Source organism: Ichthyophthirius multifiliis (assembly GCF_000220395.1).
Source record: "Ichthyophthirius multifiliis unplaced genomic scaffold scaff_1120509251202, whole genome shotgun sequence".
NCBI classification, from domain to species: domain Eukaryota; phylum Ciliophora; class Oligohymenophorea; order Hymenostomatida; genus Ichthyophthirius; species Ichthyophthirius multifiliis.
The window spans coordinates 1-16,446 of NW_004086105.1; the positions used below are offsets into that span (position 1 = coordinate 1).

At 16.5% G+C, this 16,446-nt stretch overlaps 3 protein-coding genes across 3 annotated transcripts, besides 49 other annotated features; 2 read left to right on the forward strand and 1 right to left on the reverse strand. All coding sequences in view use genetic code 6, as the record gives it.

Moving 5' to 3' along the window:
• The first annotated feature begins 37 nt into the window (after positions 1 to 37).
• Positions 38 to 110: a microsatellite.
• Positions 111 to 136: 26 nt separating this feature from the next.
• Positions 137 to 205: a microsatellite.
• Positions 141 to 196: a microsatellite.
• Positions 206 to 218: 13 nt separating the features above from the next.
• Positions 219 to 264: a microsatellite.
• Positions 220 to 259: a microsatellite.
• A 211-nt stretch (positions 265 to 475) lies between the features above and the next one.
• Positions 476 to 521: a microsatellite.
• A 1,371-nt stretch (positions 522 to 1,892) lies between these two features.
• Positions 1,893 to 1,930: a microsatellite.
• A 3-nt stretch (positions 1,931 to 1,933) lies between these two features.
• Positions 1,934 to 1,966: a microsatellite.
• A 314-nt stretch (positions 1,967 to 2,280) lies between these two features.
• Positions 2,281 to 2,325: a microsatellite.
• Positions 2,326 to 2,407: 82 nt separating this feature from the next.
• Positions 2,408 to 2,461: a microsatellite.
• Positions 2,462 to 2,539: 78 nt separating this feature from the next.
• IMG5_158590 (hypothetical protein) lies at positions 2,540 to 4,309 on the reverse strand (the record flags this gene model as incomplete). Its single annotated transcript, XM_004030497.1, has 3 exons — positions 3,708 to 4,309; positions 3,252 to 3,446; positions 2,540 to 3,200 (listed from the first exon to the last, which is right to left on the reverse strand). The coding sequence occupies exons 1-3, from the start codon at positions 4,301 to 4,303 to the stop codon at positions 2,540 to 2,542; spliced, it is 1,452 nt and encodes a 483-aa protein (XP_004030545.1). The 5' UTR covers positions 4,304 to 4,309.
• Positions 3,190 to 3,248: a microsatellite.
• Positions 3,204 to 3,237: a microsatellite.
• Positions 3,450 to 3,498: a microsatellite.
• Positions 3,462 to 3,565: a microsatellite.
• Positions 3,490 to 3,562: a microsatellite.
• Positions 3,493 to 3,538: a microsatellite.
• Positions 4,310 to 4,749: 440 nt separating the features above from the next.
• Positions 4,750 to 4,794: a microsatellite.
• Positions 4,757 to 4,832: a microsatellite.
• Positions 4,833 to 4,987: 155 nt separating this feature from the next.
• Positions 4,988 to 5,032: a microsatellite.
• Positions 5,033 to 5,179: 147 nt separating this feature from the next.
• Positions 5,180 to 5,224: a microsatellite.
• A 282-nt stretch (positions 5,225 to 5,506) lies between these two features.
• Positions 5,507 to 5,543: a microsatellite.
• Positions 5,544 to 5,842: 299 nt separating this feature from the next.
• Positions 5,843 to 5,887: a microsatellite.
• Positions 5,846 to 5,888: a microsatellite.
• Positions 5,856 to 5,885: a microsatellite.
• A 140-nt stretch (positions 5,889 to 6,028) lies between the features above and the next one.
• IMG5_158600 (zinc finger lsd1 subclass family protein, putative) lies at positions 6,029 to 11,076 on the forward strand (the record flags this gene model as incomplete). Its single annotated transcript, XM_004030498.1, has 9 exons — positions 6,029 to 6,167; positions 6,256 to 6,594; positions 6,730 to 7,440; positions 7,488 to 7,547; positions 8,143 to 8,214; positions 8,256 to 8,323; positions 8,921 to 9,010; positions 9,832 to 10,110; positions 10,996 to 11,076. The coding sequence occupies exons 1-9, from the start codon at positions 6,152 to 6,154 to the stop codon at positions 11,074 to 11,076; spliced, it is 1,716 nt and encodes a 571-aa protein (XP_004030546.1). The 5' UTR covers positions 6,029 to 6,151.
• Positions 6,600 to 6,699: a microsatellite.
• Positions 6,602 to 6,720: a microsatellite.
• Positions 6,651 to 6,724: a microsatellite.
• Positions 7,664 to 7,728: a microsatellite.
• Positions 7,676 to 7,761: a microsatellite.
• Positions 7,702 to 7,760: a microsatellite.
• Positions 7,720 to 7,754: a microsatellite.
• Positions 7,805 to 7,843: a microsatellite.
• Positions 7,811 to 7,847: a microsatellite.
• Positions 8,876 to 8,911: a microsatellite.
• Positions 8,878 to 8,907: a microsatellite.
• Positions 9,151 to 9,189: a microsatellite.
• Positions 11,077 to 11,208: 132 nt separating the features above from the next.
• Positions 11,209 to 11,238: a microsatellite.
• A 319-nt stretch (positions 11,239 to 11,557) lies between these two features.
• Positions 11,558 to 11,631: a microsatellite.
• A 163-nt stretch (positions 11,632 to 11,794) lies between these two features.
• IMG5_158610 (kinesin-associated protein 3, putative) lies at positions 11,795 to 13,601 on the forward strand (the record flags this gene model as incomplete). Its single annotated transcript, XM_004030499.1, has 6 exons — positions 11,795 to 12,860; positions 12,955 to 13,178; positions 13,218 to 13,354; positions 13,414 to 13,464; positions 13,518 to 13,538; positions 13,595 to 13,601. The coding sequence occupies exons 1-6, from the start codon at positions 11,852 to 11,854 to the stop codon at positions 13,599 to 13,601; spliced, it is 1,449 nt and encodes a 482-aa protein (XP_004030547.1). The 5' UTR covers positions 11,795 to 11,851.
• Positions 12,865 to 12,947: a microsatellite.
• Positions 12,891 to 12,953: a microsatellite.
• Positions 13,469 to 13,505: a microsatellite.
• A 25-nt stretch (positions 13,602 to 13,626) lies between the features above and the next one.
• Positions 13,627 to 13,671: a microsatellite.
• Positions 13,630 to 13,694: a microsatellite.
• A 295-nt stretch (positions 13,695 to 13,989) lies between these two features.
• Positions 13,990 to 14,069: a microsatellite.
• Positions 13,994 to 14,066: a microsatellite.
• Positions 14,016 to 14,092: a microsatellite.
• A 132-nt stretch (positions 14,093 to 14,224) lies between these two features.
• Positions 14,225 to 14,273: a microsatellite.
• Positions 14,274 to 15,323: 1,050 nt separating this feature from the next.
• Positions 15,324 to 15,403: a microsatellite.
• Positions 15,404 to 15,477: 74 nt separating this feature from the next.
• Positions 15,478 to 15,565: a microsatellite.
• The last annotated feature ends 881 nt before the right edge of the window (positions 15,566 to 16,446 follow it).

Here is a 16,446-nt window from a genome sequence, read left to right on the forward strand (position 1 = left end):
AAGAATATAAAAGAAATATTAAATATAATAAAAGAAAATATATATTAATATATATATATATATATAATATAATATAATAAAGTAATATATATTTAAATATATATATATATTAAAAAAAAATTATTTTTAAAAACATAATAATATTATTTAAATATTATAAATATATATATTTTTAAACATAATAAATATTAATTATATATTTAAAAATATGAAAAATATTTTTTTTTTATATATTATATTTTTTTTTATTTTTAGATTTAATTTATTATATAAAAGTATTAAAAATTTTCTTAATATTTAAATAATACAATAAATAAAAAAATTATTATTTAATTTCTTTTAAAAATAAAATATAATATATGTAATTTTTTTTATTATATGAACATTATAATGTTTTTTTTTCTTATTAATCAGAATTTATAATTAAAATTATCAATTATAAATTATTACCATAATACATTCCTATTTATTAATTTTTAATTAATAAACAAAATTTTAAATAATAAGAAAAGTTTAATAATTACATAAAATTCTCATTAAAATCGATCTCAGTATAATTATTGAAAAATATAATTACTATTTGAGAAAACTATACTGCTATTTCAATATCGAAAGAAGAGGAATTATTAGTAATATATATCATTAAAGTTAAATAATCATATAATTATAAGAGATATTAAAGCTTTTAAATATAACAATTCATATATTTATTTTTATAATATAAATATAGGATTAAATTTAATAAAAGGTGTCTCATTTATCTCTTTTGGAGATGATAAACTGATTTTTTTAAAATAAATCCTTAAAATTTAATGAATAATTTTAAAAATTTGGTAAATAAGATAAAAATTATTGTAGACGGAATAAATTTAATATTTAGAAAAGTAAATAATTATATTAATAAGAAAGACAAAAATTACTAAAAAGTAATAAAAGTTGAAATATTAATATTTAAATCTTTATAAAAAAATATTATTTATTAAAAAATATAAGTAATAAGAAGTATAATTTATAGTGAGATTAATGAATTAGATGAAAATTATAATTCTAAAAATAAAATAAATAAAAAATAAGGAATTAAATATAATTTATAAAAAATAATTTTTCTTAAAAATTATAATTAATTAAATTTTTTGTTAATGTTAATAATATATATTTTATTTTTAACTTATATTTGCTTTTTTGTTTAAAAAAATACTTTAATATATTAATTGATATTTTTCTTATTTTTTCTTATCTCTAATACATTCTTTTTTATTAAATCATTTATATATATTGAATTCTCTTTGTTTATTTTTTATATAAATATTATATTAGCTAAAGCTAAATTCTATATACATTAATAAAATTACAAAAATTATTATTTTTATTTTTGAGTTTAAATAATTTAAAATAATTTAGGATAAACATCATATAAAAATAAATACATACAAATATATGATAATTTTTTACAAAATGTTTATAATTTTTTTTAATTTATAATTTATATTTTTAATTATTATTAATTAATTATTCATCTGAATTTAAGTATGCTATCTTTCTTTTTTATAGATTTTTTAGTAACTTAAACTATATTGATTATATTTTCTTATTAATCAATAAAATTTAATTTTTTAGTTAGAGAATTAATATCATCAATGTCTATTCTTTTTAAAGCATTTCTTCTATTAATTTAATTATTAGATTTTTAGCTTAACTTTTAACTATTAATAGGTGTTTTATATGAGCTTGATAATTTAGGAGTTCTTTAATTCTCTTCAAAAGCGTTAATTTTTAAAAAGGTAAAAGTATTCATTTTTTTTGTTTATATTTTTTTTTTAATTTAAATATTATAGTGTTTTTTTTATTTTATTCATATAAATAATAAAAAAAGATGTGTTAATTAATTTTTAATTTTATATTAATATATTTTATTTAATATTTTTCATATATTTTAAATATTTTTCAATTAAATATTTATAATTAATTTTTATTTATAAATTTTATAATTTATTAAAAATTAATATGAAAATTTAATTAAAAGTTATAAATATAAATAAAAAAGATTTTTTTTAAAAAATAAAAAATTATTAATATAATTAAAATTAAAATTATTATATTAATTAATATATTCAAATATAAATATTAATATATATATTTTTAATTTTTATATATAAACATAAATATTTAAACAAATTAAAAAATTTAAAATATTAATTTTTAATTATAATAATTAAATATATTTATTTCCATTTAATATCTAAACATAAATTATATAAATAAAAAATAATAATAAAATTAATCTAAATAAAAATTAAAAATATCTAATATACAATTATAAAATATAAATAATTACAAATAAATAGTTTATTATATATTTACATAGACAAATACTATAAAAAAAAATTAAATACATAATAAATATATTTAAATTATATTTATATAGATATATTATATTTACATATAAATTATACTTTCATATTTATTTTTCAATATATATTAATTTTTTATATTTAAAACTAATAAATATTTAATTTTTATATTTCTTTTATAAAAAATTTCATCTAATTGAAATATTTTTTTATTACATTAGCTATGATTAATTATATTCTTAATATTCATCTTCATTTTTTCCTTTTCCACATATATTCCAGAATCTTAAAGTTTCATCACCAGCTCCTGTAACAATTGTCTATCCATCCGGGCTTATTGCCAAATAAAGAACCCTACAAGAATGTCCTGTAAGTGTAGTAATTTTTTACATATCAGGATATCCCCATATAATAATTTCATTTTAACTATATCCATGAGTACTTACAATTTCATTAGTATTTTTACTAAAAATCAAATTACATACTTAACTTCCAGTCTCTATACACTACAACTATTTACTAGTCAAAGTATTCCAAAATCTAATTGTTTTATCCTAAGTACCTCCTCCAGAAACTAATAACCCGTGCTAATGGGGAGACCAAGCTAAAGCCTTTACGGCAGCATTATGATTATCAAATCTTACTATTGGTTTATATGTTTACATATTCCATATATATAATTTATTGTCGTTTCCTCCTGAAGCTAATTATTATTAATCAAAAGACCATTTTAAACCACATACTTCTTATTTATGTCCCAAAAATTTTTACTCGATATTATTTTAACTTCTTATATCTCTTTATAATATAGTGGTATCCCTTGAACCACTTATTAAAGTATTTTAATTTCTATTTATTATTTTATATTTTATATTCTATATTTTATTGTTATTTTTTTACTATGCTAATGCTCCCACTCTTTATGTATGACCAGAAATTACTCTTACCATTTTTTATTTCTAAGTATCCCAAATTTCTACTTCTCCAGAGTTTGTGCCAATAGAAATTAAAGGACTGGAAGGAGACCAATTAACAGATGTAACTTCATTATTTCGTCCAAAATCACATAATTTTGTTACAGAAGAAGATTATGCACTTTATATAAATAAATATATATATATATATATATATATATATATATATATATTTTTAATATATTTTTTATATTATTATTTAATATATATTTTTTTATTTTATTTTTTATAATTTTTATAAAAACTCTGATTTGTTAAAGAAGAATAATATAAATTTTATAAGCTTTACTTTTTTATTTTTTAATTTTAAAAATATTATTTAAAAAATAAAAAAATGACATTCTTTAAATTTATATATTTATTTATTAATTTATTAATTTACCTCCACAAATAAACACAAGAAGACAAACCAACAGCTAGAATATTTGAATTAGACCAATCTATTAAATTAAGATAAAAATCGTCTTAAAGAGCAGGTGCATCTAATACTTTATAAGGAACTTTGGCTATTTTTCGTTAATTTTTAAATTATGATTGCATATCTTCTTCTAAGTTAAGAAGATAATTTTGATTTGCTTTTTTTTACAAATTATAGTTAGATTTGTAAAATCGGAGGATGTTCTAATTTTTATATGGGATTAAATGTTTTACTATTTAAGCTTGACTATCTGAAGTTTTTTAGTCTTTTATTCCCAATATACAATTTTTATAAAGTTAGGCAATACTTGTTTAGTTTACTTCTTCTTTATTTACAGCGTTTTTGATTATAACGGGATTATTATTATTATTATTTTAATATTAAGACGCTTAAGTTTTATTTTCTTTTACTTCATGGGCTTAATATATATTTAATTTAGAAAATTTACGGCTGGGAATAAATCGGTCAGTCAAATAATTTGTTTGGGATTTTTTTAATAATGCATCGTTGTCATTTGTTAAGTTTAATAAATTTTTATTATCTACTTTTTATATACTCATTTTTTTTGGTTTTAGTTAAATATTTTAATGAATATTATATTTATAAATAATTTTGTATGTTTTTTTTTTATATATGGACTTTTTCTTTATTTATTTGTGGTATATATTTTTTTTTTTTAAATATTTAAAAAATTATGTAAAGGAAATATTTATCATTCATTTATTTTTAAAAATATTTTATATATATATTATTTGTATAAAAAAATACTTATTATTTTTTTTTTTTTTGTAAAAAAAATAATAATATATTTACAAATTTTTAAAATTAATTATTTTCATAAAATATAAATGAGAATTCAATAATATTTTTAAATAAATTATTTTTTTATAAAAATAAAAAAATAATTATAATTAACTATTATAAATTATTTTAAAAAGAAATATATTGGTAATTCTTTTTATTATAAATTTTATATTTAATCAATAAAATAATAGATTTTTTATCAATAAAAAATATATATATATATATAAACAAATGTATATATGTATATTTATATATATATTTATATTTATATATATTTATATATATTTATTTAAAAAAGAGTATTTTATTTTTAATAATTTAAAAAAATAATTATATATATCTTCATAAAATTACTTTAAATTTTCATTTTATTATTTACTATTTAATAAAAAAAAAATCAAAGAAAATACACCCATAAATTATTAAAAAAATAATAATAATAATATATATATTTTAATTATATATTTTTATAAATATATATATTTAATTTTCATTTTATAACAATTTAATGATGATCCAATATTTACTTAACCTTTCAGGTAATGAAAGTAAATTAGATTACAATTCTCTGATAATTTTTTTATTTTTTTAATATATAATATATATTTCTATATATCATATGTTTTTAAAAAATATATTCATAAATTTTATTATCTATATTTTACTAAATTTATTATAAAATTATAAATATTTAAAAAATAAAATCAAAAATTTGATTTTTTAATACTTTAAACATTATAATTTTCAATATAAACAAAAAAAAAATAATAAAAAGATCTATATATGAAAATTAAAAAAATTATTATAATATTAACAATATTTCTTTTAAAAGGTATTATTTTATTATTTAATAAAGAAATACTTTTTAATGATTAATCTTTTTCTTTATTAAAAAAGTTTTTATATATTCATAAACATGTCAAAGTAATTAATTTTTACTCTAAGAAACTTGCTGGTGTAAAAAAAATAAAAAATAAAAAAAAGTTAAAAAATAAAGTTTGTGTTTCTAGATGTAAAGGTTGTAGAGAAAATAGTTATAATTGTTTAAAATGTTCTGATTTTTTACTTTAATATGAAGACAATACTTGCAGACCTAATTGCCCTTATTAAAGAGGATATTTATAAAATAACAATAATTAATGCTTAAGTAAAAATTCAATTTTTGCTTTATTCATTTAAATATAAAAAAGAGTGTAATTAAACTACAAATTGCTTTACTTGCAGTGAAAAAGTGGATAAATGTGATTCATGTTTACCTGGAACTTTTTTTTAATAAGCATCTAAGTAAAAAATAATTAATATATTTTAATATATATATATATATATTTATATATATATTTTTTTATTTATAAAAAAAAGTAAATGTGTATCGCAATGTAATATTGACGAGTTTATATCTAAATGGTTATATTGTTAAAGTAAAATATAATAAAGTATTTAAATATATATATATAAAAAAGAATGTCCAATTAATTGTGAAATATGTTAATCCGAAACTATATGTTTATAATGTTAACAAGCACAAATAGGAGCATAAAACTAAGAAATAATTGTTAAATTTTAAAACTAATGTATAACATATTAATAATGTATAGAACGAAAAGATGAATAGCATGCATGGTACGTAAAAAAAATAGGAAATTATTATGAATGTGAAAGTAATTTAAAAAATATAATTATATATAAATATTTATATATTTGTTAAAAGGATGTGACTTTACATGTTCCGAATGTTTACAATATCCTTATTTCTGTACAAAATGTAAATCATCTTATAATTTAAATGAACTAAATGTGCAAATAGGCAATAATATAATATCAATGAAAATATGTTTAAAAAGTTGCGAAAGAGGTAAATTTTTGAATAAAAATATGATATGTGAACTATGTAATCCCAAATGTGGTGATTGTTATTAAAAAAATACAAATTGTACGGCCTGTAATAATGCTTTTTTTCTAATAATAAATGATTAAAATTAAGAAGGAAATTGCTTAGAAAATTGTCCTTTAGGCTTTTACGGAAACACAATAAATAATAAATGTGAAAGTATTAAAAATATATAAATGTATAATATAAAAAAAAAGTTAAATATATGAATAAAAATATATATATTTATATATATATAAATATATATATATATATATATATATATATATTTATATATATATATATTATACATAGAATGTGATATTGCCTGTTTAGAATGTTTTGGTGAAGGTTCAAATCGATGTTTTGTATGTAGTTAAGAAGAAGGATTAGTTGGAACTGAATAATGCCGCGAATAGCGTTCAAAATATTATAAAATCGGTTAATTTTCTTGTTTGAGAAGTTGTTGCGGTGACGGAATATTAGCTCATGAAGGTAACGAATAATGTGATGATTATAATTTGAATAATTTAGATGGATGCAATGATTAATGCTAAATTGAAAAAGGATGGTATTGTAAGTAAATCGATGATTAAAAATAATTATTATTGCCTTTAATACCATCTAAATGCTTTACTAAATGCAAAGATGGGAAGAAGGTAGGACCTTAATTTGGAGGAAAGGAAATGTGCGACTCAGAAGATATAGGTTGTGATGAAAATTGTTAAATTTTAGAAGGTTTTAAATGTTTTGGAGGATCTCCTAGTAGTAGAGATTCTTGCGTTTTCTTATGTGACCCATTAACTTGCGATATGTGTAAAACTGTATATTAAAAAAACTAAGAATCAGATTCATAAATACCATAAGATAAAGGTATCTGTATAAAATGTAAAAATCAATAATTCCTTTTATATGATAATAAATGCGTTTAGTAATGTCCCGAAGGATATTTTGGAGATTTAATTTCTAAATATTGTGTTAAATAGTGTAATGATGGCTTTTATAAAATAAATCAAGTTTGTATAGGTAGAAAATATTAATTTATATATATTTAATTTTATTTTATTTTAAAGATAAATGTGAAGCAGATTAAATAAAATTCCAAGATAAATGCTTAAATTAATGTGAAAATGGTACATATTTAGAAAAAAAAAAAAATTTATGTTAGAAATGCCATTTTTCTTGTAAAAAATGTATAGGACCATAAAATGATGACTGTCTTGAATGCATTGATACATATTATAAGTAAAAAAATAAAAACATATATATATTAAAATATAAAAATAAATTATAATATATATAAAAATATAAAAAATATATATATAAACATTATATATATATATATATTATTTATAAATTTTGACATTGTTATTTAATTAAAATTTTTTTTTATATTTATATATATTTGTATATATATTTATATATATTTTTATTTTAAATTTAGAAAAATAATTAATAATAAAATATAATGTGTATTTTATTGTAAAAATGGATATAAAATAAATACTTAATCTAATTAATGTGAAATATGTAAAGAAAACTGTGATAAATGCATTTAAAATCTTTATTTATTAAGCGATGATTGTTTAGAATAATGTCCTCCTGGAACTTCTTAGAATACATAAGAAGGAACTTGTGATATTTTTTAAAATCCGAAAATTAGGTTTATTTTGCCAGATGATGTTAAAAATAATATAATAGGAATTAATAAAAATATATAAATTACAGCTAATGTGGATTCTATCTACTAGACTACTCGCGTTTTGTGGCTTGTCTAGAATTAAAATGCAGACTTTTTGGGTAATTAGAATAAAAATTAAAATACAATTACTTTATTAAAGGAAAAGTTGGACTATAATATGAAAATAATACTCGATTTTCAAGTCGAAACCTTTAAGGGTTACTCAAGGTAATTTATAGAGCTAAAAACATTCTAAAAACCAATAATTAATCATAAAATTTTAGTTAATAATAAGGTTAATATAAAAACCGTAAATCATTATTCAGATATAATAATAATAAATACAAATAATTGGCCTTTAAATTAAAAGCTATAATATAGTATAACGGCTATAGGTAAAAAAAGTAAACAAATATTAATAATTGATTAAAACGAAAGCGATAAAAATATAAATATAAAATATATATTCCCTTTACTTTAATTAAGTGAATAATATGATATAGAAATAGAAATAAAAAACGATGAATATTATACAAAATTATCTGATGTACTTTTCGTTTAAGTACCAGAAATAAAATAAGGCAATATTTATAATATTATGAGTAATATTTTTGATTTAAATAATTTGACTATTTTCGAATTATAGATTTTTATATCTTCACTAAAAAATGGATATTAAAAACTCTTTTAAATTTAAAATAATAAAGTTAATATAATAAAAAAAGAATTATTTGAATAATATTCACTTAGTATATAATCAAAATGTAATATTATAAATAAATTATATATATATATATATATATATATTATATTATTTTAAAAAAGGTCCTTAAGGTTTATGTGAACATAAACAAAATTGTTAAAATTATAGAAATGTTACTTTTTATTGCGATTGTTAAATACTAAGCAGTTAAGGTTATTTTTGCAATATAGATATTAATTAATTCAATGATATAAATAATATATAAAACTTAATAATGTCATAATTAACTAAATATACATACAGTAACGTTTAGTTTTTGAATATATTTAATGACTTAATAGACATACTAAATTTAAATAAGTCTTTATTTTGTTAAATATGTTCTTTATTTATAAAACAAAGCGAAAAATTTAACTAAATTCCTTCCTTTGAATATTTATAATTACTTAATTAATATTAAAAGCTGGCAATAAAAATCCTAGAATAATAATATACCTAAAATTTAAATGAAGATTAGATAATATAATATTTAAATTAAATACAAGAAATTTTTTAGAAAATAAATATAATAAAAGGAGATTGTTTAGATGAAAAAAATCTTTATGAAGGCTTTTCATATGGAGATTATTTAGCTTCATATATAGAATTAATCCCATTTAAATAAATATAAGAACAAAAATATATCTAAATTTAAATGAAATTTGAAAAAAACTTACGAAATTTATTATAAAATGAAAATAATAAATTAAATTAATAATAATAATTTGAATAAAATATTAGTGATTTAGAATTATAATAATAATAAGTAGAAAATCATATATAATAATATGAAAAACATTTAAAAAATCAATAATAATATGAAAATACACGAAACCTAGAATAAATAATAATCTAATAAGAAATTCTATCTGATGTTTTTTCTAAATAAAATGAGAGGTTTTTACTTATAATTTCATCTGAAATAATTTAAACAGATTCTGATTTAAAAATATATATTAATTAATACAAAAATTATCCTTTTATAAATAAAAAGCCTTAAGATTTTAAAGACGTCGAAACTCAAATAATATAAATAAAAGCAAATTTTAAACTCGATAATCTAAAAATTATTGACAAGCCAACAATTATGAAACTTCCTAGATTAAGAAACGAAGAGCCTGTAGATATAAACATACTAAAAGAACCTTATAAATGTCTAAACTACAACGAAAAACAACCTGAAAAATGGGAAAATATAAACTGTGTTTTCGAACAAGAAACTCTTTATTATATTATTTGTAAATGTTAAATCTTAGAAGGTTATTTTGTTGCTGTACGTTAATATTAAATAAATAAAGAAGAAGAATCTACTATTATACTAATGTTCTATCAAAGACTAAAAGAAAATGCAGGATTATGGATAAGTTTAATTATGCTAGCTATTTTTATATTTTGTTGGATATTTACAAAGGATAGTGAAAAAACAGACATTATTCCTAAAAAAGCGTTTAGAAGATTAACGCCTTTATTATCCGTTTTTTTTGTTAGATATCCAATGAAGCCTGTAAAATTTCGAATAATTTTAATTACGAGTAGTTTAACGACATAGTTTATGATAGAAAGTATACTTCATAATAATATTAATAATCAAAACCCGATTTCTGATTATGTACCTTTGTTTGCTATATATGGAATTTTAGTGAGCTTTTTTAGTAATTATTTATTTGGATTTTTAGCTATTTGGGCATAAAAATCTGTTTTGGAAGATAAAATGTTAATTAATATAGCTTTAGAAAAGAGTAAAATGACGAATAATTTATTTTCTTAGTCTAATTTTGAAAAGGAAATATAATAAAAAGAAGAAGACTTATTATCGTAAAATAAAAATAGTAATTCTAAAAATAATATTTCATTTATGAAATATGGGTTTGTGAAAAAAAATGTGATTATTTTTTTCATAATTATGTTTGTTTATATAATTACAGAAATATCTATTATTATATATTAAGTAGGAATTAATTATAATAATACTTCTATTTCGTATTTCATAGGATCAGCTGTATTAGGTTTTATATTAGATATGTTGATTCTTGATATTTTTGTAGCTTTCTTTGCCTAGTAATTAAAATTTGTTTATAAAATTATTAAGTTAAGGGGATTTTGGTTCAAAATGCCTAGTGATATTCAAGCTTAAAAAGATATTAATTAAATTCTATAGATGGATATAGAAGAAAAACAAGGAAGTGTTTCTTCTAAAGAAAAATTAAAGGCTGATAATAATATGAAAAAATAAAATTGAATATAATAATAATGTTAATGATAAACAAAAACATAATAAAACTTGATTTTTATTTCTTTTTTATAAATATATTATAAATGAATTTAATTTTTATATAAAATATAAATATATATCTATTATTTGAAAATATTAATATATATATATATATATATATATATATATTTTTACATATTAAAAATAAAAAACCTTTAATAATAAAATTCAATTAAAAAATTAATTAAATAAGGTATTTTTTATTTTTTTCTAATTTAAAATATATATATATTTTTTTTTTGTAAAAATTAAATTAAATCTAAAAAGTAAATTAAAATGTAATTAAACAATGTCGAAGCAAACATAAATGATTTAGATTAATATATAGATTTATATTACGAGGACAATATAGAAAATAAAATATTGACATCTCGTAAAATCCTATTATTAACATTAAATTCAAACTACATGGAAATAATATTTAGTCATGGTAATAAATTAAATACTAATATATATATATATATATATATATATATTTATATTTATATATATATTTATATATATTTATTTTATTTATATATAAAAAGATATTTTGTTAAGTTTATTAAGTAGAACTCTTCATGATGAATATAAGAAAGTTCCAAAAGCACTGAATTATGCATAAATATTTTATGTATATTTTTTGTCTTATCTAATTTCAATTAATTTCACAGTATATTGACTCAACACAAGTTTAGGAGATGTTACTTTTAAAATAATTGAATATTAAATTAGTCCATTTGACTTTAGTTACGCTGAATTCATGGAATTGGATAAGAATAATAAAAACTATGAAAAAGAATTAAAAAAGCTCAATATGATGATAGCTAGATAAGATAAATTATTTTATATTTCCTTGACTATTTTATTGAATATGGCAGAGGATTATTAAATCGAAAAAAAGATGAAAAACAGGAAAATTGTAACAATTTTAATTAGAATGTTAGAAAGAAACGATTTCCATTTATTAATAGTAACCCTTTTATTTTTAAAAAAGCTTTCAATAATAAGAGAAAATAAAAACTAAATGCTCGAAGACGGTCTTGTGGAAAAGCTTGGAAGATTCTTTACTTGTTAAAACAATTTACTTTTATAATTAGCCTCAGGTCTATTAAAAAACATAGCCTTTGATAAGAATGTAAGAGAATAAATCGAAAAGGAAAACTATATTCCCAAAATAATCGAATTATTAAAAACTCCGAATTTTAGGTTTACTTCTCTTGTACTTCTATATATGCTTTCTTTAGACGATAAAACTAGGAATACATTCTCCTATACTGAATGTATTAATCTAGTCGTAAAACTAATTATTCATTTCCCAGAATAGAGTGTAGGAAAGGAACTCGTATCCTTAGCTATTAATTTAGCAGCCAATTAATAAAATGCAGATGTACTTTCCGAAGAAGAATTATAAGTAGTTATTGATAGAGCTATTAAAAATTAAGATATTTTGCTTTTTAAATTTATTAAGAATATAGCAATATATGCCGAAGACGAAGAAGTACATAATTGCTTATAAAATAATATACCTAAGTTTATAAAATTGGGTCTAACTAAAAGCAAAATTGAAGACTTAAAATATGAAATAATAGGAATTTTATCAAATATAAAGCATATGGGAGATAAATGGGTAAACTACTTGAATAACTCATTTATTGAATTTATACATAATAATCTATCTGATTAAGCTGTAGAAGATGATATTATTATAGAAACAATTTAACTAGCTTAAACTATTTGTTATTCGCCTTAATGTGCTGAAACACTAGCAAGTATTTATATATATTATAATAAAATTAATAATATATATATTATATATATTTTATATATAATATTCAATTATATATATTTATATTTATTTTATAGAAAATAAATTAATGATTACTATTGCCGGATTGCTTTTATCAAAAATAGATGATGAAGAATTTGTTGCTTAAAATTTATTTGCTTTATATTAATTTTTGTAACATAAAATCGGAATTTAATTCATTATTGAATAGGATGATATTATTTAATTTTTATTAAATAATATTAGTGATAGAAATCCTGTTATATAAAAAGTTAATGATGATGTTTTGGATATTATAAGAGTATTTTTTATTTTTTATTTTTTTTATATATTTGTTAAGGAATATTAACCAGAACTATCTGAAAGAATAAAATAAAGAAAATATTATGAATTTAATCGAGAATGGATATAAAGTCTTGATGGATATGATTCAAATGCTATAGGAGCTGATGGATACGAATTTGGAAATGATATTAAGTAATTATATATATAAGTTTTTTTTTTTAATTTTTTATTTTAAATTTAAATTTTTATAGAGGATAAAATTTCGGATTTAATGAACATGATGATCATGATTTAGATCCAAAGTAATTATTTTTCTAATATTTTTTATTTTTTTATATTTTTTTAATATATATAGAATGTGGGATTCCGATACAGAGTATTTTTATATTTTTAATTTATTTTAATTAAATATATTTTTTTTAAAAAAAAAAGATTATGATTTTTATAATATAAATGATTTATTAAAAATATATACAAATATATAAATATATATAAATATAAAATATATATATATATTTATATATATAAATATTTCTTTTTTAAATTAATAAAAAAAAAAACAAACATTATCAATAATTAATAATAAATAAACAATATATATATATTATATGCAATTATTATATTACAATAAATTTAAATATTTTAAATAAATTAAATTTACAATTTATAAATAGTTTTATATTTATTATATAAAACATTAAATAACTAATTTAACTAATTTTTATTTTAAAATGGATACTATAAATATAAAAATTAAATATACTACAAAACCTGTTGTTAGAAAATATTTTATTAAAAAAAATATTAGACTAAGAGTATATAATCTAATAAATAAATAAAAATAAAAATAAAAATATAAATATATATATATATATATATATAAATTAGTATAAATATATATATATATTATTTTATTTATTTATATATATAAACATTTTTATTATAATATATTATACAAAATATCTTTCAAAATGCATAATATATTTAATTAATTTATTTAGAAACATGTAATTAAATAAAATAATGTTTTATAAAACTAAAAACTAATATCTACATCAAACAAATACAATAATATAATTTAATGAATTTATAATTTAATAAATATTATAATAATTTAAATATATTTAGGAAATATCTATTTGTATTTTGTATTTTTTTCCATTATATTAAATATTTTTTTTCGATCAAATTATTTGTTTGTAATTAAATAAATAATTTTAATATTTACCGACATATAGTGCTTTATAAATGAGGTATTTTTATTGCAGAAATTAAATTTTATTTATTATATAAAAATCGAATCATAAGAATAAGAACAATTTATTGGTGGAGAATACCTGGAGGAAGAACCGATTCGAGAGAATAAATTCACTAAACTGCTTATTTGTAAGTTTTTTGAAAAAAAAAAAAAACTCGTATTAAATATGAAAAAAAAAACTTACTTACTTTTAATTAAGGAAATAAAATAGAGATTTTATAGATAACAAGATATTTATTTTCCATTCATTTTGCATTTTTAAGTTTAGATGTGAAAATTTGTAATTAAGATATTTATAAATATTTAAAGATCGGTTTTGAAATAATTGGATCATTTATTTAAAATAAAAATGTATTATATTCAACTTTAGAATTTTTTTTGGAAAAAAATTGTGGAGTTAAATGTATATGATTTTAAGTTTAAAAAATATAAATTTTTCATAAGAAACATATACAATTGATAATAAAAATAATTCAGATTTAAATAATTGTATTAGAAATGAAGAAAAAAAATAAAAAAATAAGTAATAATATAAAAGATATATTTAATTTTAAAGATTAATTAATTATGTAAAATAAATTATTTATATATATGTAATTATTTATTAGTATTTTATTGGAATTAGTTTTGTTATTTTAAGTTAATTATAATATAAATTTTTTATTTTATAGGACAATTTTTAATTAATCAAAATTAATTATTAATAAATATATATATTTTTTTATATTTTGATTATGATATTAAAAATTTTATTAATTTATAAGAAACTATATTCAATTAAAAATATTTTTTTAAATAATAAATGATAAAAACATAGATAATGTATAAAAAATTTAATATATATATATTGTTTTTATAAGCATTTAATATCATTTATAAAAAAATACTTAAATATATTAATTAAAATTATTATTAAAATTAAAATAATCGTTTTTAAAAAAAAATAAATTATTTTTTATAAATAATAAAAAAATTATTATTAATAAATTATATAAGTATAAGTGTAAAAAATAGAAAATATTAAAAATGAATACAAATTAAAAATATTCAATAAATAATATATATAAATATTTAAATAAAATAAATAAATATTTATATATTTATATATTTATTTATTTATATATATATAATATATTTATATATATTTATCATTATTAATTGCAATCTTATGTATCTTTTATTTTATTTTTCTTTTTTTTTTTTTGAGATAAACCTCCAAAATTAAGATCATTTTATAATTAATTTTTCATATCTTCTAAATCATCATCATCTATATCTATAAAAAATTTTATAATATACTATTTAAAAATAAAATATACCTTCTTCCATTTCTTCTTCATCCTCACTTTCAACAACACCAAGAAAATATTCAAGTGAAAACGGTATAATATCATCAAAAAGTGCTCTCGCAATATCAGTATCCCTATTTAATAATTCAACATCTTATATATCTTCATTATCTTTTTTATTTTCTTCTTAATCTTTTTCCAATAATTCATTTTTTTTATTATGTGATGTATTTTTAAAAAAATTAAAAAAAGACTCACATCCAACTTCTTTTTCTACTACTCTTTTGGCACCTGTTTATTTATTTTTTTGAGTTTTTTTAGTAATTTTAACTGTAGTATTTTTTCCTTATTTCCACTAAATGACTGTCCCTATAGCATTTATAGGTTCATCTTCATCATTAACTTCTATACTTTTTATTAATTTTTCATTTTCGAAAAATTCATTTGGATAGAAGTCAAAAACTAATTAAAATCTATAAATATCAATTGGAACATATTCTATGTTTCTTAAATATTTTAATACAGGATAATCCTATTCTTTTATCTCTAATTTTGTTACTTCATGGTTCTATAATGCTTTTAACCAATAGTTTTTTATACCTTTTTATTCTTATTATTATTCTAAAGAATTATTTTATTCATTTATTTTAATATCCTCTTTTTTAATTCTTTCTTTGAAAAGTCTTCATTTATTAAATCTTTTATTTTATATTTTTCAATGTCTTTTAATTCCTCGT